Raw genomic sequence first — 24,286 nt, forward strand, 5'->3', positions numbered from 1 at the left:
AGACCAAGTATTGAGTGCATAACTGAACATAATTATTTGAAGGTTGACTTTTTTTGTATTTAAAACACTTTTCTTTTATTAGTCAGATGAAATATGCTAATTTCTTTTAGATTTCTGTTTTTTTCTTTACTTTTTTGCCAAAATCATCAATATTAAAACAATAAAAGGCTTGAACTACTTCAGTTGTGTGTAATGAATCTAAAATATATGAAAATCTAATGTTTATCAGTACATTACAAAAAAGATTGAACTTTATCACAATATGTTAATTTTTTAAAAAGGATCTGTATGTGTGTGTGAAAGAGACAGATGTGGAGTGCTCGTAGAGTTTTACTTCTCCAGCAGGTGGCAGCAAACGTCTCGGGATTGAAAATGACACTAGACAAGAAGCGAATAAGGCTTTTGAACTCGTCTAGTCGGTGGGCCAACTAGCCATTTCCCACTTACTACACTAGTTAGCTAGCTGTACGTTTACGACGAGAACTGCTAGATGTCGTAGCTAGCCTGCTGTTTCATATTGATATTTATTCTATAACATCATCAAAATATGTTCTACGTTAGTTAACATTAACCACCAGTTAAGACCAGCCATCTAACTAGTTAGCTAACCAGCTAGTTCGCCAATAAGGAGAAACCCCTGAGGCTTAAGGGACTGAAACAATATGGACACATCATCCGACGAAGCTGACGACTGGTTTATGGAGTCATTACACATGTACGTTAACTAGTTAGTTAAATACTTACCATCTAACTAACTAGCTAGGTTAACGTTCATTAATATTTACGTTTAACCGATTCAAGTTGACAGCCTACATGTAATATAATGGTACAGTTACTTATTTGGTCGGTTAGTGTAACTGGATTTAATTGCATGTTCGTTCAGTGATGTGGGGTATGTCGTCAACATGTGTCCTGGTTTTAATGCAGCTACAGAGACCTGCATGTATTTCAGCTTGAGCATCCGACAAAAGTGATCGAGTGGACGGGTGAAAAAAGTAAGTACTCAATGTGTAACTTCTGTGCAATGAAGCATAATCATCCCTCATAATAATAATGCCAACTGGACCAATAAGATGTAGACTATGTGTAAAACCCAGAGTGAGCACCTTTGATAATGACCTCAGTTAAGTCAGATAAGTGTTCGGCACATGTTGGACATTAATGCAAGAGTAGCCTGGTACAAGTTAAAACATTTAATAAGGAAAACATGAGGTTGCATGTCAGTTTTCTACTGCTTAACTACAGCTCACTATTTAACCACGCCCACACACAATGCTTTTACATATATGATAAGGTTTTACATGTTCAAATCATTGACTGAACTTACAATATATACAGTCTATGATTTCAAATACACACAAAATGCTTTGCTCCAGGTATGTCATTCACAACAGGCCTGAAATATGGGCGTTTTTTGAAGTTGATGTGCTTTATTTTTAAAATAACCAGGCCTAATTTATACCAGATTTAACCAGTAAATAAAAAACAACAAATTGCAAGTTAAATTTGTATCATATAGTAAACTAATACCGTGTCTTTTGCAGGTATATGTGTAGCAGGTGACTTTTCTGAGAAGAATGAAATTTTGGAGCTGCTATTGCCTTTGAAGCTATATGCTGGAAGTAACAAGGTGAATCAAAAATTGGACATACATCCTTCATACAGTTTCCTACACATGTATTTGTGCACATTCTTGCATGGGATTGGTTGCACGTATACCACCCCATTACCCTGCAACCATGATATTAAACATTGCAAAAGCAACAGGCTTTACACTGTTTCTGACATATTGTTTTTATCTCCTATGATTTTTAAAAGGGCCTCTGTTCAGAGAGAGACTTTAAAGTGCAGCGTGGGGGATTTTGTGATGAACCTGTTGAGTGCCTGAGGCATATCTTTGGGAAAAGGTGCTGCTTAGCTAAACAGTGTAACGGGAATTCTTCATTCAATTCATTTGTATTCACATGGACATTGATTTATGTTCAGCATTTCCTTTTCACTTTCCTCTGTCATCTATTTTAGATCATAAAATGCATTTTTAAAGCTATTAAATAATATAATCTCCAAGTCATAAATGTGAACCCAATGTCAAACAGTTACTCTATATAAATCACTGTCCAAAATCCCCACCTTCAAAACGAACTATTCCATCTCGTACGTAATAATGCAAATGAACCGAGATCATGTGGTTATTCTGAGATGTGAAATATTTTATATAATGTGAAATAGAATCATAATTACAGTAAATAACTATAAAAATGTGGATTCTAAAATGAGGGAAATTAAACCTGGTTATATTTTTTTGTCATGACAGATGTGTGGTCACTAGTGGGCAATACAGTTCCAAACTCCAGGTTTGGGACATTGGAGAAGGCGATAGTGGTAACTACTGTTTGTTTGTTTTTCTTTTCATTTTTTAGCCTTTATTGAAGCATTATTACCCATTTTAGCTGTATGAAATACTTGTTGGCATCTTTTCTTGATTTATTGTTCATGCCTCTTTTTGCATCAGAGTAATCTGACTTGTAGCTAATTATTTAAAGTTTTAGGTCTCAAAGGTTTCCTGCACTGAGTTATATCTGTCATTAATTGTTAAAGGGGAAGTTCCATTTTTTTCACACAAGTCTATCTAAATACTTAAAGGATGTTACCTGTTTTTATGTCAATATGCAGTGTTAAGATAATAGAGGGGAAAGTTTTTTTTAAATTTTTTTTTTAATTTATTTATTTTTTTTTTTAAACTTCTGTGGTCAACATGTTCTTACCACGATTGGGAAAGAGCTTCCTGCTCTTCAGTGTTCACGGTTTTGAAGATGGCATAATCAGCTCCAGTTTTTAGTTGGTGTGGGGAAAAAAAGAAATTGCATCACTGGAACATCATCCTAAATGTGTTTGGATATTCAATCTTGAAAAAAAGGTGGACTTTCCCTTTTTGAATTTTGCAATCCAGATATTATCAAGATGACTGGAGTTATAATCCCTAAATGCCCATCAGGCAAAGGCAGAAAAATAGCGTCTGGATTGACAGATGATGCTTCTGTTCTACATGGGTCTAGAGTCGGTGATGTTCAGCAGACCGAGTTAGCCTCAGGGAGAGTTCTTTATGCAGTAGGTAATAATAATGTCTTTTTTTGTTATTGTTGTTGTTGTTGTGGTCCTTTAAGATAATGATCTTATGAACTGAAACTATGTTTTGTTGTCTATAGGAACAGATTCATTGGATCCAGTGAGTGGTCTGCAGTTTGTGAATTCCAGTGTATTTATTGTTTGTGCAAATAATGGCACCTTGTATGTGGGAGACACAAGAGAGCCAAAGATGAAACATTATGTTCTTCAAGAGAGTAAGAGTGGTTCACACTGGGCTTTTGCACTGAGGAAAGATCAGCCCCAGTCAGATGCAGCCACTTGCACTGTAGCGAGGCTCTCCTCCTTTGGTCAAGCATTAGTGTCCGACCTCCGAAACCTGAACAGTCCCGTGAGACAAGCCCAGCTTAACCTGGAGCAGAATATGCCCAGCTGTGACATTCTGAATGTGACATGTGCCCCTGTGCTGGACAACTATCTAGCTGTGTCAGGTAGGCTTTTCTTCTGTCATGCTGTTTAGCAGCAACTGGTTGCACCAAAATGGAATGCGTGTAATTGAATCACAGTGTAATTGAATCACAGTGTTGATGTTTTCCTTTTAAGGATTTGATGGAAAAGTGTATGTATACGATACAACTAGCTGGAGCACTGACTCTCAGACGCCACAGCCTATTTTTGTACATCGAGGTCATGACCCATCGTGTGAAGCGAAGACTGATGATACCTCACTGGTTGTTACTACTCATGTGTGGCATCCATCGCGATCAAGAACTCTCCTCTCGGCTGCTTCAGACGGATCTATTCAAATATGGGATTGGGTGGATAAAGATAGTGACCATTTTTGATGTTATTACTATTTAAAAATACAAAATGTTTACCTTTTTCACATTATTGTTGACATGATGAATAAATAAAGTCTGACCGATTTTCATTGCAGTAGCCAGTAAATTTTAATTGAAGTACATATTAGTACCATATTAGTTAAACAACATGGAGGCCACAGAGGTCTTGTTACTGGCAGAATATGAAACGATTTGTTCAGTGTATTTACATCTCGTGTTTCTCCATCATTGCTAAAGAAGAGCAAACTTTTGACAAAGGTTATTTTCCCACTACCATAAAACTGTACATGACTGTTCCTAATAAGTTCTTGCAGACTATTTACATGGTGACAGAAAATGCACGTTAGAAATTTGACTGTACTGTGTTCACAGAATGACATGGCAGAACACATTGGAACAAGAAAATGATGATTATGAATTTATAATTAAAAAAAGGTTTGGAACTGTACTGTTAGGGTGATTAGGGTTTCTATAAATTACTGTATTTCAGCACTCACATCAGACAAAGAAAACTCCACAAAAACTATCTCCTCCCAATAATCAACCTTCCCACATTCCATGAGACAAGCAAAGTCCTCTTCGTTCTCATTTTGACACAAGTCCGAGTATCCACTAGGACCTTGATGGATAATCCATGGTTTTTCCCACCCATTAGAACTGAAGGGAGACTTATTCAGATAAATTCCAAGATTTATTCTCTGAGATTTGTCAGTGGGGTGGGAATGAAGCAGCCATGTGCTTGTGGTTGATTTAGGTGCAAAACTCAACACGCTACCCTGGCAACCTGAGCCAGTCTCCCGCAACTGTGAAAGCTCACATCTGTCAAAAGCTTGTTGGTTGCTCCCATTCCAAGCCTCTACTCTAGAAGTCCCATTTTTTTTACAATTTCGGGCATTGCAATACAGATGCCACTCTCTTTTGTCATCCATAATCTCTGCAATCTGACACTCATTAGACTCTAGATCCAATTTTTCTACCTTTTGCCATGTGTTTCCATTGTCGACACTACAGAATGCTAAAGAGTAGGATGTGCAACAGCAGCAGCAATAGCAACAGCAATAGGAAGTGCATATGTGATACGCATACGCAGGAATAATCAGGGTTCCATCTTTGCGCTGAATACCGTGCCCTGGTCCAACAGCAAATGTCGCCCAGTCTCCAATCACGTAATCTAATTCTGTTGGTTTGGTCCAAGTGTCTCCATTGTTTATACTGGTAATATAACACAAATGTGCTGCATTCTTATGGTTCTTAATCTGATCCCTCTCAGTTATGTCTTCAGGCACACAGATATAGAACAGAAAGATTTTCTCCTGACGTTCATCATAGACGGGACATGGATTCATGGGGCGGCATCCTGGCAATTTCACGTCGAGTTCCAAAACCTTTGACCACTGAAAAATAATTCATTGTACTTTTTAGTGATTTAAGTATACATTTTAAAGCATCACAAACATTTATATACATCGAAAGAGTGAAACAAAATTCTGATGAATCTGTGCGTCACCTCAGAACATTTTTTCGTTCTCATAACCAAGGCCTCTGCATCCACATCTTTCTCTGACTTTCGCTTCTCAGCAAAGGCAAGGAACGTTTGAGTCTTTTTGATGTAGATTAGAGCTGGTATTCTGTACACCTTATCACCTTTTGAGAATAATGTTTGTTTCTCTTTCATTGCTGGATTCTGTCCTAGAGACAGAAGAAGGGAAATGTAAACTGTAAGGCTACTGAGATTAAGTCCAACTTTTTAAAGACAATATACACAGCAGTAGGCAACATAAGGGTCTTGATGTCCATGATGTCTATAGGCCCTACTGTTCTAAATGCCGTCCTTATCAGGAATTTCTGTTGCCCTTTTTTCTCCACTTATTCATTTGTACCTCCCTGAAATAGATTTGGGCTTATAAAAATTATTTTCATCACAAATTATTGTGGAATTCCACATATGGCCACCCTAATTTGGTTTCTGTGTGTTTTGTGAGTAAAGAATTTCAAATAACATTCACCTCAGTAACGTACTGAATAAGGTTACAAGGGCAAGAAGTAAAACAAGGAACTGACATGCTTTTTTATTTCTTTAGAATGTTACATTTTGTATCTAGAAAGGATCAGCAAAAGGAAAAAGTTACATCTCCAACTTAATAGCTTCATTTACATCTTGACACAACTCGTACTTGACACTTTTTAAAAATAACCTTGTAATTTTACCATAACAAATTATATCTTGCTCAAATTGGAGCATTCAGTTTGGAATGAGTATACACATTTTGCAATGCACATGTTTAAAAAATCCCCACTAGGAGATTTATTTCTTTCACCATATGCAGGCATGGACTTATTATAGTCAGATTTCTATAATATACAGTATATAATTATTTATGTATATTTCTCTAATAATTGTAAGCATAAAACCATGGACCTTCTTACCTTGTAAATTGTTGATGATACTGGTTAAAACCAAGTTTTAAGTTTAACAAGCTTAAGTTTGTTCCTTCTGTGGTCCAAACTGTACAGCCAGTGCCAACTTACTGCTGACTGCAGACATATTTATACAGTCCCTTCGCTTTTCTTTTCCTTTGTGTGCTGTCAAACCAATCGAATCCACAACGAAGAAATTATTCACAAACTGTATGCCACTCCTATATTTTATACAAGACTAACATGTATTTACAACCCTAGTGTTATTCGAGAGATTGTCAAGGATTACAGTTTTTCTCAGTTGCTAAATCACAAAAGTCTGTGTCTGTCCTAAACCCATTTACTGAAATTGTCACATATTTTGCAGAACCATAAGCACATTTCACCTAGTTAATCACAACAGGTTCACTCTTTTGTCAGAACCTTAAGCACGTTCCACCTATTAAGACACAATTTACAAACGTATTTTCACAAACTAAAACACATTTTGCACTGTGATGCACTTGGGTTGCATAATGGTAAGCTCAGGTAGCAAAAGTGAAACTCAAATAAAGCACAAGTGTCACAACTTAAACACAGCCACACTTAGTTGATCACACATGTGGCTAATGATGTGAATAACCCAATATAAGCCAGTACAAGGATGCATGGTAGATATTTCACTATGGATAGAAACAAAAAGGCAGAGTAAGGGGAAAAGGTGGAAGAGGGGTGGGACGGCAAGTAGAAAAATAATTTCAGATGAAATACAGACAACCATGATTGACCATGATCTTGTCCATGGATTGACTATGAGGGAAGCAGAACTTTGAGTTCAGCCCAACCTGAGTAAATTCACCGTGTCCAAACATTCAGAGTCCAAACATTCAGAGAAGAACAGGTAATTGCTTTATTCATTTCACATATATGTTTACAATATGACTCAATACAGATTTGTTGCATAAAAAGGTGTTTCATTACATTAATTTCCTAAGACATTTGTAGGCTTGGTGCTGCACATATATATTTTGTAACAGCAAAATCACAAGACTGCCACATCGGGGGGGGGGGGGGGGGGGGGGGGGGCGGCGTCACGTCTATGTTGAACCCAAACCAAGAGACCCTCATTGTTGACATGGTCCGTCAGAACAATGCGATCACACTGTGAGAAATACAACAGAGAATCACTGACGACCATGTCAACTTTGAAAGCATCAACAGTATAAGACTTTCCACTATTGACCGTGTCCTAAAACACAACTGAATGCGGATGAAGCAACTGTACAGAGTACCCTTTGACCGCAACTCAGAAGGCGTCAAGGAGCAAAGATTACAGTATGTACAGGTGTTCAATACTGCAGTCTACACAGCACAAGCATATCTTTCTGTTCCACTTACAAAGATTTATGTATTTTTTTCATAGAGATTGTTTCAAATGGATTCCTCAGACTGTCCACATGAATATATTTATATGGATGAAGCTGGGTTCAATCTTGCCAAAAGGAGGAGGAGAGGCAGGAACGTGATTGGCCAACGTGCCATTGCTGCAGTCCATGTGCTGCCATCAGCAATCATGGGGTTCTCCACCATCATGCCACATTGGGGCCATACAATACTCAACATCTCTTGGCATTTTTGAGTAACCGTGCCGTCCAGGTCAGAGAGTGGTTCAGTATCCACCAAGATCTTTTTCTTCCACCATACTCCTCTTTCCTCAACCCAACAGAGGAGTTCTTCTCTTCATGGCGTTGGAAGGTCTATGACCGGCAATCCTACACCAGGGAAAATCTCTTGCAGGCCATGGAACTGGCCTGTAATGACATAAGTGTGGATGCATGCCAAGCATGGATCCGGCATACTAGAAGTTATTTTCCAAGCTGCCTGGCCAGGGAGAATGTGGCCTGTGATGTTGATGAAGTCCTGCGGCCTGACCCAGCACGTCGACATAATGCTGCAGTAGAGTAGATACTGTATGCACTTCTATTGTAATGTATTTCTTTGTGTATATTTTTACTCATTTTTGCTAAACAACATTTTTGTTTTGTGGCCAATAAAGATATTTCTACAGGTTCATGATCTGACCATTGTGTTTTCCTTTTTTCGCTGTTGTGTGTAATGACTGTTCAGTGCTGTTGTTCATTTTGATTGACTCGAGGCTTGATTTGACAACATTGTTTGGTTTTGAGCACTGCTTGAACTGTTCTGAGGCAATAGTTTGGTTTAGGAAGTTCAGGAAGAGTCAGAGGTTTTGTGAATTTAGTATGTGAATTGGGTTTTGTGTTTACAGTTTGGCGAAATAGATGCATGGTTTAAGGAAATGTGCCTTGGCAACTGAGAAACTGTAATAAACCAAACTGCAACAATTATAGACTGGACGGATAGTTTTGAAAATTTCACTTTCTTATATAACAACATAAGAAAGAAGACTACACTATAAACTGCTACTATATTGATGTGATGACACGGGTTTGGGTTACATTTTGTTTTTGCTTGGATATTTTATATTTGAGCCTCATTGAACACACTTTATATGCTTTATTGAAATGTTTTTATTGCCCTATTTTAGACAGAAATGTATTTTAGTTTAGCTTCATATCCACCCTTTATTGACTTTGTACACTTCTTGTAAACTATATTGTTTCTTCTGCTTTTTCTAATTTTATTGTTACAGGTTGTAAAAATGCCATTGTAACAAGATAATCATTATTATTTACTTTAATTATCAGTGATTTATTGTTTTGGTGGATCATTCTCTCTCTCTCTCTCTCTCTCTCTCTCTCACCCCCTCCCTCTCTCTCTCCCTCCCTCTCTCTCTCCCTCTCCCTTCGCCTAGTTTGTGTAACTTTCGCAATTTGGAAAAGTTATCAAGCATAACATGTTTTTCTAAAACACTTCCTTAAAACACTTTTAGAAAGCAGTTACACCCAGTGCAGATGATCATCTTAATACATTTTGCATACCAGACAAAATTCTGTGTTTAGCCTGAGCAACATCAGCGAGTGGTAGTTACAGAAGCATTGACGAAACAGATTGCTTGATGGTGCAATCCTATGACCTTGCGAACTACTTAATCAGTTCAGCTACTTGAACAAAGTGTTGATGCCACAGCAGATTTAGTTTCCAACGAGGGAGAAGTACCATGAATCCACTGGTTTAATCAGCTGGTCTGCGTATATTCCGCCGAATCGGTGCCATTTCCGTCCCCAGGCAATTACATGTATAAATGGGCACAAACAATAACTGTAAAATACATTTTATTATAATTCATAATGACTTGTACATTGGCATAATGGCAAATTTAAGGTATATAATTAAAAACATTAATAAAAACAACCCAGAACACTGAAAAAAGACCATTTGTTAGATGTCCCCACTCTCTAACTATACACTTTACCATGAAATATCATTATTAAAATTCTACAGAGATTTTTTTTTTTGCATTGTTGTATGATTCCATATCCCATCTATACTTAAAAAATATTTTTTTCATAAGAAATCCTGAATATTTAAGTTAAAATACATATTTTAGTTGTGTCCCTAGGTTTTCACTCAGTCCTGTTACCATATCACATTACCCCATCTGAAAAATTTGGAAAGTTCCACACATCACATGTTCAACAGGAAATTGGATCTTTTGAAGGTCATGGGAAGACCAAAAGTAAATTTTCTCCTTGTCTTTTTCTGTATATTTGATCATATTATAACTATGACTGAGGAGATCAATCTTAATGTGATGTCCTGTTACCTAGATTAATTCTTAGATGTAATTTGTTTATTTTTAAAATACACATTTTGGGAAAATCACTAGAATGTGCTCACTGTCCTCATGCTATTACTATAGCCGCTATGTAGCTATATTTCATGTTTTTGCTAATTCTATGCTAAAAACTCAGTCCTGTTTCTTATATAAAGAGTAACAGGACTGAGTGCCTGTAACAGGAGTGAGTAGAGGCCTCTGGTTTATTGATTTATTATTGTGAATATTACATACATTATGTAATACTATTTAGCCTTTTTAAAAGTTTTACATGAAATTAGTTAAGATTCAGTTTCACAATATGGATGCCATACTTACAGCGTGCCAATCCACCACTAAGTGCTGCAGAAAAGCAGCGACGCTATCGTGCTCGACGTGATGCTGACCCAGAGAGGAGAGAAAGATATTTAGGGAAGGAACGAGAAAAATACAGGGAAGACCTAGAATCAGGCAGGAAGAAAAGAATCAATAACCTAAGTGATATAGGAAAGCGCAGACAACGCAAAAAGTGGAGGGAAACATATCATAGAATCAAGGACAGGAAAGATGCTCTACAACATCTCATCACCCCTCCACACAGTCCCCAGATATCACCAGCACAAGCTGGACATCCACAACCAACCACTTCCACGTGCAGTTTATGCAATGCATCAAGTGTCCATGAAAATGTGTAAGGGAGGCTATAGGGCAAGTGTGTATATTTGTTGGAATGTGAAAATGTGTAAGGGAGGATATAGGGCAAGTGTGTATATTTGTTGGAATGTGAAAATGTTGTGCAGTGTTGCAAACATTGAAGGCAGAAATGTCAAGCAGAACTAGACTTCAGTTGCCAATAAAATGGTGTTACCTAGCAACAACCACATTTTAGAATGTTTTGGAGATGCCCAATGATGTTCCACCAATTCCATCTGTGAGTGACCGGCAGACAAGGCACAGGGTCTGGTTCAAGTAGGGTGCAAAGAAGTAGTGATGTTTATTTAATCCCCATATAGATGCAAGAAAACTATTTACAGGAACAAACTAAGACATACAAAAAAAACTAAATGTGATAGTTCACAAAAGACTCAAATCAATTGTCAGTTCAATCATCAAGATACTTGCTACTTTTAGCATTACCTGCTCTGCCACCAGAAAAAAAAACCTCTCTTCCCAAACAATTTACATCAGGCCTTTTATAGTCCTACCCCAGAGTGGTGTGATGTCACTTCCTGTATTTTTGGCGGGAAATCCAACCAATAAATAATATGTGTCTTCATTTGGTTATTAACTTAGAATATCATGAAACCAATGTCCATACTTGTATTGTGTACATCGTGGTGGAGGGCAGCTCCATCACACCATCCACCATGAGGATGCATCAGGCAGTGACCATAGCCCGAGGAGAACTGACATACAGGGATGTCAGCTGCATGTGCACAGCCAAACAAAACCTGACCTGTGACTGCTTTAATGCAAAGCATTTCAAATTCAGTCATCAAACGACTCCCATGGAAGCCATGGAAGTTCAGTGGCAAAGTCCTGAAGTTGTTGTCAAATGGTGTGTTGTGAAGTACGAGAGTGACCTATACCCGGGCATCATCATAGATACAAGTGAAACACATGTTGAGATCCGTTGCATGCACAAAATAGGGGTCAACAGGTTTTTCTGGCCAACACGTGAAGACGTGCTTTGGTACTTTTTTGAGGATGTTTTGTGTATTATCCCACCCCTGAGGCCAGTCAAAGGTCGCTATATGAAAATTAAAAAAGAGCTCTGGGCCAGATTAGAGAAGATGTCTTAGAAAAGGCCAGAGAAGTTCACACACACACATGGCACATGTCCCTGTTACTCAGTGTTCATTCCTGTTACCCCACATATGTCAAAGTCAAGGCCCGCGGGCCAGATCCGGCCCGCGAATTGATTATCTATGGCCCCCTGGATGATATTTAATTACTATTAGAACCGGCCCGCAGGCCACAGCTGCCCGATGGTGTTTTGCACGCACAAACACTACATTCCCCACAATGCAACGGTAGCCCGCGAAGTCACTGCAGCACACAAGCGGCGAGGCGGCGAAAATGACGTAATCGCAGTGGCTCCGCCCGTGCGTCGCACGCTGTCGATTAGCAAGGTCGTGCAGCTCTCGAATTTTGTAACTGCGCGCACCAGTTAAACTTAAGTTAAATATTTATACATATAGTCGAAATGATTCGAAATAATTCGCTTTTTTATTCACATTATTTAATGGTTGTTTATTTTCAAAACGCCCAATCTTAACGTCTTCACGTTCTCTCTTGTTTTGTCCTGGAATTACAAGAGGCTCGTATTTGTTAGCGTAATACAAGAGAACTGTTCCGTCAGACAGATATTTGTTGTGAAACGAAGTAGTTACAATTTCAAGCATTTTCAAGTACTTTAGCCTAAATTCCAGCACTTTTCAAACCTTTATTACTTTATTCATTTAATGTACAGGACATGTTTTCTTTGAAGGAAGTTTGTTTTTATGTTTGCTTGTTGAAAAATGTTTTCACTTGAAATTACTGACAGATCCATAAGAAAATATTGCTTTATTCATTTAGGCATTAAATAATATACACTGTGTTGGGTCTTGGTTCAATAGGCTATGTGCAATCATTTCAATATGTTTTAATAAACATTGAACCAGTCCGGCCCTCGGATTGTAGCAAATTTGGTTTTTTGGCCCTCGGTGTATTTGACTTTGACATCCCTGTGATGTTTGGTCCATCATTTATCTATTTGTTTAATAAATTACATGATATAAAAAAATATTAATTTCAGGTTTGAGTCTTCTTGAAAAGATAAAAATGGCTTTGCATCTTTTCCAAAAATATAACGTGTGCATATATAGTGATGTTTTAGTCAAAAATATAAATTATTTGAACATGTTGTCGACCATTTCTTTAAAATGAACACTTTCTTGAGGGAAAATCGAAGAAATTAGCTGGCATTCTTTTAAACAGGCTTTTAAAATGTCACACAAGTTTTGGTAACAGGACTGAGAAAAATGTAACCATCTTCAGGTTAGAAACCTTGTAAAAAATTAAATACAGCTGTCTAAGATTGACCAATACATGTTTTGAATAGTTAAATATATGTGTTATTAGATCCAGACTTAAAAAAAGATTCATTTGGAAGAGTTCCAACATGCAAATGGCGCCCATTCGGTGGAATGACCCTCTGGTTAGTATGTTTTTCTAAAACACTTCCTTAAAACACTTTTAGAAAGCACTTACACCCAGTGCAGATGATCATCTTAATACATTTTGCATACCAGACAAAATTCTGTGTTTAGCCTGAGCAACATCAGCAAGTGGGATTTACAGAAGCATTGTCGAAACAGATTGCTTGATGGTGCAATCCTATGACCTTGCGAACTACTTAATCAGTTCAGCTACTTGAACAAAGTGTTGATGCCACAGCAGATTTAGTTTCCAACGAGGGAGAAGTACCATGAATCCACTGGTTTATTCAGCTGGTCTGGATAGTTGTGTGCGATTAGTTGTATAAGATGTGTTCCTGCGTGCTTTTACCTTCGTTTCATAGACCTACCATATATGCCTAACCTATCTGCTGCTCATTTCCTTGGAGACAAAGTCAAATTTATTTATATAGCGCCTTTCACAGCACACGTTGTCACAAAGCAGCTTTACAATCGTATGGGTCCAGATCCCTAATGAGCAAGCCAAAGGCGACAGTGGCGAGGAAAAACTCCCTATAGGGTGGGGATTAGGAAGAAACCTCGGGAGGACCAAGACTCAAAAGGGAACCCATCCTCCATTGGGCGGCCCGTTAGCACAAGTCCGTGGTAGCAGGGTGGTTCCACAGTTCCACAGCAGCATGTGGAACACTTAATGTGTGACTCCAAAACAATACATTGTTCGTTAAAAACAAACAAATTAAACAAAACACATACTCATATGTAATCATTTCTTACTATGATTTATTGGGGTAAGGTCATGTTAAGGTAACTGATGTAACTGATCACCCAAGTAAGCTCTTTTTTTTAGATTTTCTCATTATTTAATGCTAACGTTTGTTTCCCTCAGTGTGTTTCCGACATGTTACAGTTTTTCCCAGTCGATTTGGTTCATTTCTCACATCATGCTTTACATTGGCATCACAACTAGTGCATTTCTCAAAACAGTTAGTGCAAACAGCAAAACTCAATGAAATACCTGCAAAAGCAGATACTTCACTCAAAATTCTTTGTTTTTGCCCCAAAATCAAATATTTAGGTCAGTCAATTTGTCAGTGCCATCAGAATATCTAGTCTGTGTGCCATTGCCAATGAACAAGGCAGTCAAAATACTTTAGTCATGTTGTCAGTGCAACTATAAGTCACAATCAGTGTAGACTGTATATTCTGATGGAAACTAGCTAAGTTTTTGATTTCAAGAACGCTGCACATTCTGTGGTATATCAAATACATGTTACACACATACAAACTTACATGGAACACAAAGTTACACATCACTGTATGTGGGAGACTGATAGCAAGAAATTGGACTGGAATCTAATTTGTACTGCAATTTGTTGACAAAAACAAATCTGATTGAAATTCAGAAAAGACTGACTGGAAAAACTGCAAAATTAGAAACTTATTCTACACATTCAAAACAACCTGAGCACATACAGCCTCCTCTTACTGTGTGAAAATGGAACCTCTGCTACCACTATGAGCTAGTCTCGATATCCTATATGGTATAAGAACGCAAAAATGCAAAAAATAAATAAATATTTGAATAACATGTCAGAATGTATGTCAATGTGCAGCATTACAGCAGAGAGCACATTTCTGAATTACACACGTTTTCTCTATGAAATGTTTGAACGATTGAAGACACAGTTGTTCTTCCAATATTCGGCTGCACCCAGCAACCAGCTTCAGCCATGTAACACCATGACTTACATGTAAAACATGGTCCACAATTGTTGCCCTTACTGTATTTCACTGTTTTGTCCCCTCAGCCTTACACCACACAGTATTACCCCTCTACATCATATAGTCTTACTCCTTTACACCACAGTCTTACCCCTCTACACCACAGTCTTACTTCTCCTAATTGCTGTTCACCCTATACATGGCCTTGTCTTTCCATCCATGGCCTTGTCTTATCCTTTATGATACTGCAGTGTTTAGTGTCTATAAATGTTTGCCAATTACAGTAAAGGTTCATGAGACGCACCTCTGACCTATGGTTGAGACCATTGGTTGATCTAAGCCTTCACCAATTCCCTTTCTTACTGAATCTTCACCTGCAAGCAATTTAATCAAGTTAGGATAAATTACCAAAATGTAACAAAAAAAATTAACTAAATAAATAAATGTAAAATGATGCCTTAGAGATTATGACAACATGTTCAGCACTTTTGCATATAATGACCTAGGCGATGACCTAAAGACTAAATGTTTTGGAGGGTAAGACAATTCAACAGACAATCCGTACAACACATTTTGATAAACATGACATAAGCAACACAATGTAAAAAACAACAGACAATTGTTCTTGTCCATTTGCAATATGTACAAAAGCATTTGCAAAATGATAAACACAAGGAGAAATACAATTATGATGTGCACAAGTGACAAGGAAAGTTAAGTAACTTTCGCAATTTTTCCATCAAGCATAACATGTTTTTCTAAAACACTTCCTTAAAACACTTTTAGAAAGCACTTACACCCAGTGCAGATGATCATCTTAATACATTTTGCATACCAGACAAAATTCTGTGTTTAGCCTGAGCAACATCAGCAAGTGGGATTTACAGAAGCATTGTCGAAACAGATTGCTTGATGGTGCAATCCTATGACCTTGCGAACTACTTAATCAGTTCAGCTACTTGAACAAAGTGTTGATGCCACAGCAGATTTTGTTTCCAACGAGGGAGAAGTACCATGAATCCACTGGTTTAATCAGCTGGTCTGGTTAGTTGTGTGAGATTAGTTGTATAAGATGTGTTCCTGCTTGCTTTCATAGACCTACCATATATGCCTAACCTACCTGCTGGTAATTTCCTTGGAGAGACACTTAATGCAGTGGTTCCCAAACTTTTTCTGCCGTGCCCCCCTTTAGTAGATGAGTATATTTTTGCCCCCCCCCCCCCCCCCCCCCCCCATATTGACTAGGGATGTGTTGAAAACTTACAAAAACAATAGGTTCACAACTTTGGTCAAACATGAAAAAAAGAAACTGCAAGAAACCTTTTAAATGGTTCAAGAATTCTAAATATAATTTAAAATAAATAAGGAGATGAAATAAGAGAAACAGCAATACATATTCGGCTAGTTTGCAAGCGCAGACATCACGCAGAGCACAAAGCATGTAACGGCCAGAAATATGTGTACTGTCCCTTTAAGGGAGCGAGTTGAGCGCGCGTATGGAATATTGTTTTTTAGCTTTCTGCCGTAGACCGAGTCAGACCACTGCTCTTTAATTTATTTCTGTAAGTAACGCATTAAATGAGCTTTGGACAACTCACCAGTTCATGTATGAACAGTGAAGTATTGCTGGAGCCTAGGTTTATTTTGGTCAACCAGCAAATAAACGGACTAAGTGGAATACCACCAGCGCGAGTATTAAGGTTAAACTAACTCCGAAAAGCAAGCAATACAAGCATAGAATTAGACTGAATAGATCTGTTTTTATGGATCGGTCACATTGTCACCGATACCCGATCGAGAATTTTTTCAGATTTTAATATCGGAATCGGTGCATCCCTAATATTGACACATGTGCACGTTTTACTCTCAAGCTCCGCGCCCCCCCCTGCAATAGCTCCGCGCCCCACCTAGGGGGCGTGCCCCCCACTTTGGGAACCACTGACTTAATGTGTGACTCCAAAACAATACATTATTTTGTTAAAAACAAACAAAAATATAGCCGCAAGCGGCGATTGGCGGGTTCACACACCAATAGGCATTTTGGCCTCAATAGGCAAAAGGAAGCCCAAAAGGTCCTTTAGACCTAAAAGTGAAAAAAAGCTGTTTGGGTTTGGCCAGTGTGTGCTCTACAGATGTAGAGTGTGATGACATCTGTGTGTGTCAGAAAGGGAGACACAAAAATAGCACATCTGGCTATGGCTGCATCTATGTGAACAGTATAGGAAGGCCTGCACTTGTCTATACATGATTGGGCCTGTATATTACTGACAGAGAGAGATTGAGGGAGCCAGAGACTATGCTTTGTTATTTCACTCCTTGTACACGTAGCACGCCTAACATGACTGCCTGTGTATTCAAAGTATGAATGTAGTCTGCAAAGCCTGGCATGACTGACATGACTGGCATTACTGACATAACTGATATGACTGGCATGACTGGAATGACATCACTGGCATGACGAACAAAATTAACATGACTGATATGACTGACATAACTGGCATGACTGTAATGATTTGAAGATTTGACTGACATGACTGGACTGACATGACTGATAGGACTGACATGACTTACATGACTGGCAGAACATGACTGGCATCACTGACATGACTGATATAACTGACATGACTGGACTGGCATGTCTGATATGACTGACATCACTGGTATGACTGACATACTATACATATACTATAGATATGCATACAAACTATACATACATTTAGGTAGAAGTGTGTGTGTGTGTGTGTGTGTGTGTGTGTGTGGTAGTATATGTATTCAAACTATGACAACATATACTAATACATACATACATAAGTATACATAGAAACTATACATACATATAGGTATAAAGGTGTGTGTGTCTGTGTGTTTGTGTGAGAGAGAGACAAAAAAGAAGCCAAATGTCAGTTTGTATGAGCATGTGTTAGTCACTGGGATATGGGTGGGTATGGCTAGGGAAGTGTCATTGTGAATGCTATAGGAAGGCCTGCTTGCGCCTGTATGTGTGTGTGCCTGGTTAATAGACACAGAGAGATCTAGGTAGCCAGAGCAATGTTTACTTAGGGCACAGAGATGGGAGGGGGAATGTGGGTGAGAGTGTGAGAGAGACTGAGTGTGTGAGTTTCAGCCTGCGTGCGTGTGAGAAGGAGAAGGTGACAGAGGGACTTTACATGCATTTTTATCCACTGTATATAATACTGCACTGTAGAGCCATACGATAACCGATTTAGATGAAACTTGACAAATTTGTTCAGGATGGGATTCTGAATGGGCTTGTGCATTTTGGTCAGAATTGGATAAAATATGAAAGAGCTTCAAGAATATGAATATTATATGTATTGATGCTGTCCGTTAAAAAAATATTTAGCAGGTATAAGTGTCCTAAAATCCAAAATCTTTGGATTGTTTTTTGATTTCACACTCTGTAGAGTATTATAAGACTTTGCTTGACATGATAGTATGAAAATCCTAGGAGGAGTATGAAAAGTGATGATTTCAAACTATTAATAACTGTAAATAAACTGTGCATTTTTTAATAGGACATGTAATGGGAATGTTGTTCGCACTACTGCAAGGAATCAAAAGAGTCTAATTGCATGTTCCCAAGTGGAATTATGTAGGGGATATACTTGCTTTATTTGCAATAGCGCCCCCCAGTGGCCAATCGACACCCGGCTGGATTATGTCATAGGGGGTGTGCACTTGTCCACACCCAAGAGGTTTCGTGCAGATCGACCAATGGTAAGCCTGTCAAACACGTGCCGATCACTGATTGGCCGATTACGTCAGCCATTTTGGAAGTATGGCATGTCTGCTTTAGGACCTGGTTCCCAGAGGCCCATAGATGATGTCTGCCAAGTTTCATGTGGATCGGCCAATCTGAGTGCATGGGGCAAATTTTTGCATGTTATAGCGCCCCCTAGCAGGTGAGGTATGGCAACCTCTGCGAGCTGCCCCAGACCCTCAGAGGGAAGCTGTCTGTGAAGTGTCATCTCATTGCATGCAAGTTTTCTGCAGTTAGAGCTTCATATGCGCAAAATTTACTATTGAGTTTACACCCACTCATTTGATTGGCTTATACTGACTAGGTAGTGATGAAATTAGCATTTTTGCTGGATAGATTTAACACAAACACTCATATGTAATCATTTCTTACTATGATTTATTGGGGTAAGGTCATGTTAAGGTAACTAATGTAACTGATCACCCAAGTAAGCTCTTTTTTTAGCATTAGATAATGAGAAAATCTAACGTTTGTTTCCCTCAGTGTGTTTCCGACATGTTAAATAGCATTTTGCAGTTTAACCAAGTCTGTTCATCATCTTTGTCATCCAAACTACAGTTTTCAGTAGCTGCATTCTAGGTGATTTGTAGTACATTTTGCTGTAATCCATACACATTTGCTAAGGTGTTTCATCAATCAGTCCTGCATACACACTTCTCACATACAACATGTTTACATGTTGCTGTAACACACCAATAAATACATTTTAGTTTCACATTTTAGGCCACCACCTTCCTCCTGAGTATGTCCCTTCTGGAGGAAAAAGTATTTACCATGTTTTGTTTTGTTTAAATAATTAGCAAGTCTCAATTTATCTGAAAATGCTCATACACACTAGTACATCTTGAATAAACCGTCTTAAATAAATTCCCATCTTTTAATAAATTATGAATACCAGATAATATAATGTATACTACTGTTCAAAGCCTGACATGCTGATATATGATAAATTGTCCAACAGTTGCAAAGTAAACTGGATTTACTGGTGCATGCTAGGATCACATGTAGGTACATGGGGCGCACACAATAATGAGGAACCTCATGAAAATATAACATGAAGGTTAGACATTAACCTTTAACCTAGAGTAATCTCTAATTTATTTAGAATTACTTTTAGCAAGATATTAAAGACTGGTTTCAATCTGTTAGATGTTAATAACTTTATGCATCCTCAAACAGAATACAGACATTGACAAAAGCAATATAGACAAAGACATGTTGACAAAATTGATTATCTTAACACTGATCTTATGGTGATATATTTATTGATGGATCTGTGGTAATTCTCTTACACCCTGTCTACATGTCTTACTTATTTCCACATACTGCAGTAGTGAGCAGCATGCTGGGATTCTTAGTTGCCCAGGCTCAGGTCATCACATCCAGAGCAGAGGTCTTATATTGTTACAAAATTATCCATATTTGATTAGGTGTGTCTACACTGTCTGAGCAATCCAGACAAGCTCATCTTTTGTTGTATTATGACTTTGCTCAGTCTCATTGACTGTTCACAAGGTCACGAAGACGAAATTCCACAAACGCTATCTCTTCAGTCTCACTACGTTTTCCACATTCCATGAGGCAAGCAAAGAGTTTATCCTCCTCACACCGAGTCAAGTCAGAGTACCCACTGGGACCATGATGGATAATCCACGGTTTGCCCCACCCAGTGCTGCATAGTGGAGACTTATTCAGATAAATTCCAAGGTCCTTCCTTGTCCTTCTGCTGGTTGGATGGGAATAGAGTAACCATGTTTTTGTGTTTGATGTTAAACCACCATTAGGTTTTTCGTCGCTGGATTGCTGAGGTGCAGCAAAGCCCAACACACTGCCCTGGCAGCCATGACAGGGCTCTACTAGCATCGGGGCAAAGTGAGGTGCGTCAAAAGCTGTTCCACCGTTCTCACTCCAAGACTCAACTCTATGACCTTGTGTGCTTCGCGCGTTGCAGTAAAGGTAACTTCTGTTCTCCTGATCAACGATCTCCTCCATTTCACATTCACACGACTTAAAATATATTTGTTCTCCCCTTTGCCAAGTGATTCCACAGTCGTCACTATAGAAAGCTAAAGCGTGGGGTCTAACAGTCAGTGGAAGATGAAAGGAGAAGCATCTATAATGAATGTAATAAACATAGGCAGGAATAATAAGTCTACCATTCTTCATCTGAATGCCATGTCCAGGTCCTACAGCAAATGTGGCCCATTTGCGAATCTCATGTCCAATCACATTTTCTGTCAAATCGGTCACGTTGCTCCAACTCTGACCAGTGTCTTTGCTTGTGACGTAACACAAACGTGCCTTGTTCTTACCTGTACAAATCTGGTGGCCCTCAGTGACATTGTCCAGCACACAGATAAAGAACAGAAAGAGGGTTTGTGATTGCCTCTCGTAGACTGGACACGGGTTCATGGTACGATATCCCGGCAAGCATGCTGCTGTGAGTTCCTGAGCAGGTGACCACTAAAAAGAATTTTAAAATATTTTTTAAAGGTTGATTCAGCAATGTATGATATGTACATTCATATTTTACAGCCTTATTAGAAAACTTTCAGAATTAAAGTAAACTGCTAAAAAAAAAAAAAGTCATTCAATTTGGGATCTGAAAGATCTTTTTTTTTCCCCAAATATCACCTGGACAGAACCAGTCTGCTGTTTTCCGCGCCGCATTACAAGGATCTTTGCATCACAGTCTCGTGGTGTGCGCCGTTTCTCAGCAAAGGCAAGGAGTGTTTGACAGTCACTGATATAGATCAGAGATGGGATTCTATATGTTGTGCCATCTGGCTCCTGCTTGAACAGGGTTGTTTTTGGAGGCTCTCCTGGTAATGCTGGTGAAGAGCTCTTAGGGGGCTTGTTTCCCATGGCTGAATTTTGTCCTAGAAGGAATAAATGAATCAATAAGAAAAAAGGCAAGAGATTACATATTAATATTTTTATACTTTGCGACTGGCAATGTTATTGAACGGTTCCTGACATTATTGACTTCATTACACCTGAAATCATTAATTAAGGTTGCTGAAATTTTAAAATAATGTGCCAATAAAGAAGTTGTTGTTGAACACCAACGATTGCACAGGCTTTGCGGACTGAACAGAAAAATAACGTCTCATTCTGCTGTCAATAAACAAAGGTGTGTATGCAATGCAATGCTCAGTGATACTGTGTAATTGGCTAATACTGTATGCATTTCTATGAATGTTCTTCCTCCTTACATTTCTGCATTTCAGCACTCAGAATGGTGCAGACTACTGACTATATGCACCTGCACCAGTTCAAGGCAAAAATGTCAGTTAACATTCCAGAAAGGTTAGAAAATAAAATGTAATGAACCTATTTTTGTTCCCCTTTGCAATTATTCGAAGCACTTCTAGCTGTTCCAGCTAAATTACTGAATCATACGTTGCAACACTTCAAGAACCTTACAGATATAGTAGCTAGCTATATAGCTAGGTCAGCTATTTCTAGATGACCAACAATATGCTAGCTCTACTGAGACTTGCAAAACATATTTTAGCTACCTAGTCCATTACTTTCTCATGTTATTCACATTACTATTCACAGTCAAAATACAATTGTTGCCCAAGATAATGTTCTACGCTAATTTTAAAGACATACCTTTGCCTGGACTATCAACTTTACACACAGTTTTTGGACAATTACATGCGAATGTGACTCTTGCGCCACCTGGCGTTCAGGAGGCGCAATAGCGCTTCGGTCAAAATTTCACGGACCTGTGCAGTTTTACAGTCAGAATGGAGCTGTCCCAGTGTGTATTCTCGATTCGTAGCTTAGCATCTTATTTTCGTTATACGATTTTACGGTTTTTATCTTTATAACTATTACTTTTACTTCTTTATAGAGCTGTTGGACGCGACACCATCAGTGCAGCTACTCACCTTCACCTATCGTCTTATAGGCCTAGACGATTTTGGACACCTTCCCACTTTTGGGACATGGTTTACAGAATACATTCATTGCGCACATGCACTAGTGTCCACATATATATAATCACGCTCCAGCGATTTTACAGTAATGTTATGTTTAATATATTTTTAATATACTACTATTCGATATCCTTTGACATGCATATGTGGCAAAATAAAGCTTTTACTTAGGACGACGTTCCTTCTAAATGCGGAAATGACCGATTGCATGATGGGAAATGTGGTCATGTAAATACAAATAAAGTCAACTGCGCATCAATTTTTCAGATCAACTCATTGGTTTGGAAAAAATACATTTGGTCGCAAAATAAATCCCCATCACGAGGCACTGAGCTATGTACTGCCATTGAAAATGCTTTAATATTTTAATGTGCCTTTTATTAATTTACTACAATTCCCAAATATCTTTCGGCTTTGTCGCTAGGAGACCGCTCATCAATACGTCTAAAATCTACATGTGTTTTATTAATGGTATAGTGAATTGTTCTGCAGATGCACTCATTTGGTCCCTTAGATACATGATATAAATAGCTAAATGGCCGGTTTCAGAGTCTACAAATTGGACAGCAACGGAGAAAGTTTCATTTCGAACTGTTTTCCTGCAAGGTCATTTGTTCATCAAAGTAAAGAAGGTAGGTTAGGTATCAAGTTATTCAGTGTGTGTTGGGTAGGACTGTTAGTGTAAGTCTGTTTTCATCTGTGCATCTCTTTAGGAGCAGGACACTGGCTAGTTCACAAACACTACGTGGACGAAAAGCACAGAGCACATAAAAATAAAACTTCAGGACAGCTCTTTCTATCTAAAGCTGGAAAACCTGAGATAAGAATCTCAAAGAGTGCTGGTAACACATTAAATGGACAACTTTTGGTAAGAAATAATAAAGACTTTTTCATTGTCCATTCAGCTGCTATATGTTAGTATATTCAATGTGTGTAATTTGAAATGAGTACTATTAACTTACCTAATTTTATCTTATTTTTTTCCAGATGGAGTTGCATTGTGTGGAAAAGCCATCTGATCTGTGCTCTGTTGACATAAGTGAAAGGAAACTTCAACTGGTGGGACACATGACCTGTCATTGACCATATACGTACTTTCAGTGTAGTGGGTTTTGCATTAGGTTGTGGTGTTTGTTTGTTTGTTTGTTTTTCTTATAATGATGTTACCTAATGGAATTACTTAAACCCTCAACATCAAAGTGTGTGTGTGTGTGTGTGTGTGTGTGTGTGTGTGTGTGTGTGTGTGTGTGTGTGTGTGTGTGTGTGTGTGTGTCTTTCTTGGGCAGGTTAATCTAGAGGGCTTGGCAGACTTTGACAGTGTTGCTTATATCAATGCCTCTGATAACTCTTTGACCCTTGGTAATATATCTGTTTCTATTTGCTTATTTAATTTTGCTGTATACAGTGTTTTTGACTGAAGATGACCTAATAATATATTGTAACCCTCAAGGAACGAATCCTATTCTAAAAAGAGTGGAGATAATTTCATTGATCTAACTCATCTTTGATTTTTTTTTCAGAGCCTTTTAGCAGATTTCCTGCATTGAGGGAACTGGAGTTGTCTTTGAATGGTCTCTGCACTTTAGAAGTTCATG

At 38.3% G+C, this 24,286-nt stretch overlaps 3 protein-coding genes across 10 annotated transcripts; 1 reads left to right on the forward strand and 2 right to left on the reverse strand.

Moving 5' to 3' along the window:
• Window positions 1–400: 400 nt before the first annotated feature.
• Window positions 401–4,018, forward strand: wdr73 (WD repeat domain 73). Its single transcript, XM_076980831.1, has 8 exons — window positions 401–715; window positions 928–995; window positions 1,545–1,630; window positions 1,819–1,907; window positions 2,315–2,382; window positions 2,951–3,112; window positions 3,207–3,575; window positions 3,688–4,018. Exons 1-8 carry the CDS (start codon window positions 663–665, stop codon window positions 3,927–3,929), a joined length of 1,137 nt encoding a protein of 378 aa, XP_076836946.1. The 5' UTR covers window positions 401–662; the 3' UTR covers window positions 3,930–4,018.
• Window positions 2,667–6,491, reverse strand: LOC143482450 (sialidase-3-like). 2 transcript variants are annotated; one of them, XM_076980832.1, is made up of 3 exons: window positions 6,354–6,491; window positions 5,434–5,615; window positions 2,667–5,320 (listed from the first exon to the last, which is right to left on the reverse strand). In XM_076980832.1, exons 2-3 carry the CDS (start codon window positions 5,599–5,601, stop codon window positions 4,403–4,405), a joined length of 1,086 nt encoding a protein of 361 aa, XP_076836947.1. In that variant the 5' UTR covers window positions 5,602–5,615; window positions 6,354–6,491; the 3' UTR covers window positions 2,667–4,402. The 2 variants fall into 2 exon arrangements, with proteins under 2 accessions (XP_076836947.1, XP_076836948.1); XM_076980833.1 differs by lacking the exon at window positions 5,434–5,615 and having other exon boundaries at window positions 6,354–6,451.
• A 2,637-nt stretch (window positions 6,492–9,128) lies between these two features.
• On the reverse strand, window positions 9,129–23,786 carry LOC143482447 (sialidase-3-like). 7 transcript variants are annotated; one of them, XM_076980829.1, is made up of 4 exons: window positions 23,654–23,786; window positions 21,379–21,623; window positions 21,057–21,207; window positions 9,129–10,461 (listed from the first exon to the last, which is right to left on the reverse strand). In XM_076980829.1, exons 1-4 carry the CDS (start codon window positions 23,769–23,771, stop codon window positions 10,442–10,444), a joined length of 534 nt encoding a protein of 177 aa, XP_076836944.1. In that variant the 5' UTR covers window positions 23,772–23,786; the 3' UTR covers window positions 9,129–10,441. The 7 variants fall into 7 exon arrangements, with proteins under 7 accessions (XP_076836944.1, XP_076836939.1, XP_076836942.1 ...); XM_076980830.1 differs by lacking the exon at window positions 9,129–10,461 and adding an exon at window positions 20,659–20,824; XM_076980828.1 differs by lacking the exon at window positions 9,129–10,461 and adding an exon at window positions 20,698–20,857.
• Window positions 23,787–24,286: the final 500 nt, after the last annotated feature.

The sequence above is a fragment of the Brachyhypopomus gauderio genome, chromosome 18, assembly GCF_052324685.1.
Source record: "Brachyhypopomus gauderio isolate BG-103 chromosome 18, BGAUD_0.2, whole genome shotgun sequence".
NCBI classification, from domain to species: Eukaryota; Metazoa; Chordata; class Actinopteri; order Gymnotiformes; family Hypopomidae; genus Brachyhypopomus; species Brachyhypopomus gauderio.

Bases quoted from the DNA above. Each gene is read 5' to 3' on its own strand.
- wdr73 (XM_076980831.1), top strand. From the start codon at position 663: ATGGACACATCATCCGACGAAGCTGACGACTGGTTTATGGAGTCATTA. The intron at 716-927 runs GTACGTTAACTA...GTTTTAATGCAG, and splicing joins TTTATGGAGTCATTACACAT to CTACAGAGACCTGCATGTAT. The intron at 2,383-2,950 runs GTAACTACTGTT...TTTGCAATCCAG, and splicing joins CATTGGAGAAGGCGATAGTG to ATATTATCAAGATGACTGGA.
- LOC143482450 (XM_076980832.1), bottom strand. From the start codon at position 5,601: ATGAAAGAGAAACAAACATTATTCTCAAAAGGTGATAAGGTGTACAGA. The intron at 5,321-5,433 runs GTGACGCACAGA...ATTATTTTTCAG, and splicing joins GAACGAAAAAATGTTCTGAG to TGGTCAAAGGTTTTGGAACT.
- LOC143482447 (XM_076980824.1), bottom strand. From the start codon at position 23,771: ATGACAGGTCATGTGTCCCACCAGTTGAAGTTTCCTTTCACTTATGTC. The intron at 21,624-23,653 runs GTAAGTTAATAG...TATTCCTTCTAG, and splicing joins AAAAAATAAGATAAAATTAG to GACAAAATTCAGCCATGGGA. The intron at 21,208-21,378 runs GTGATATTTGGG...AATTCTTTTTAG, and splicing joins AGCAGACTGGTTCTGTCCAG to TGGTCACCTGCTCAGGAACT.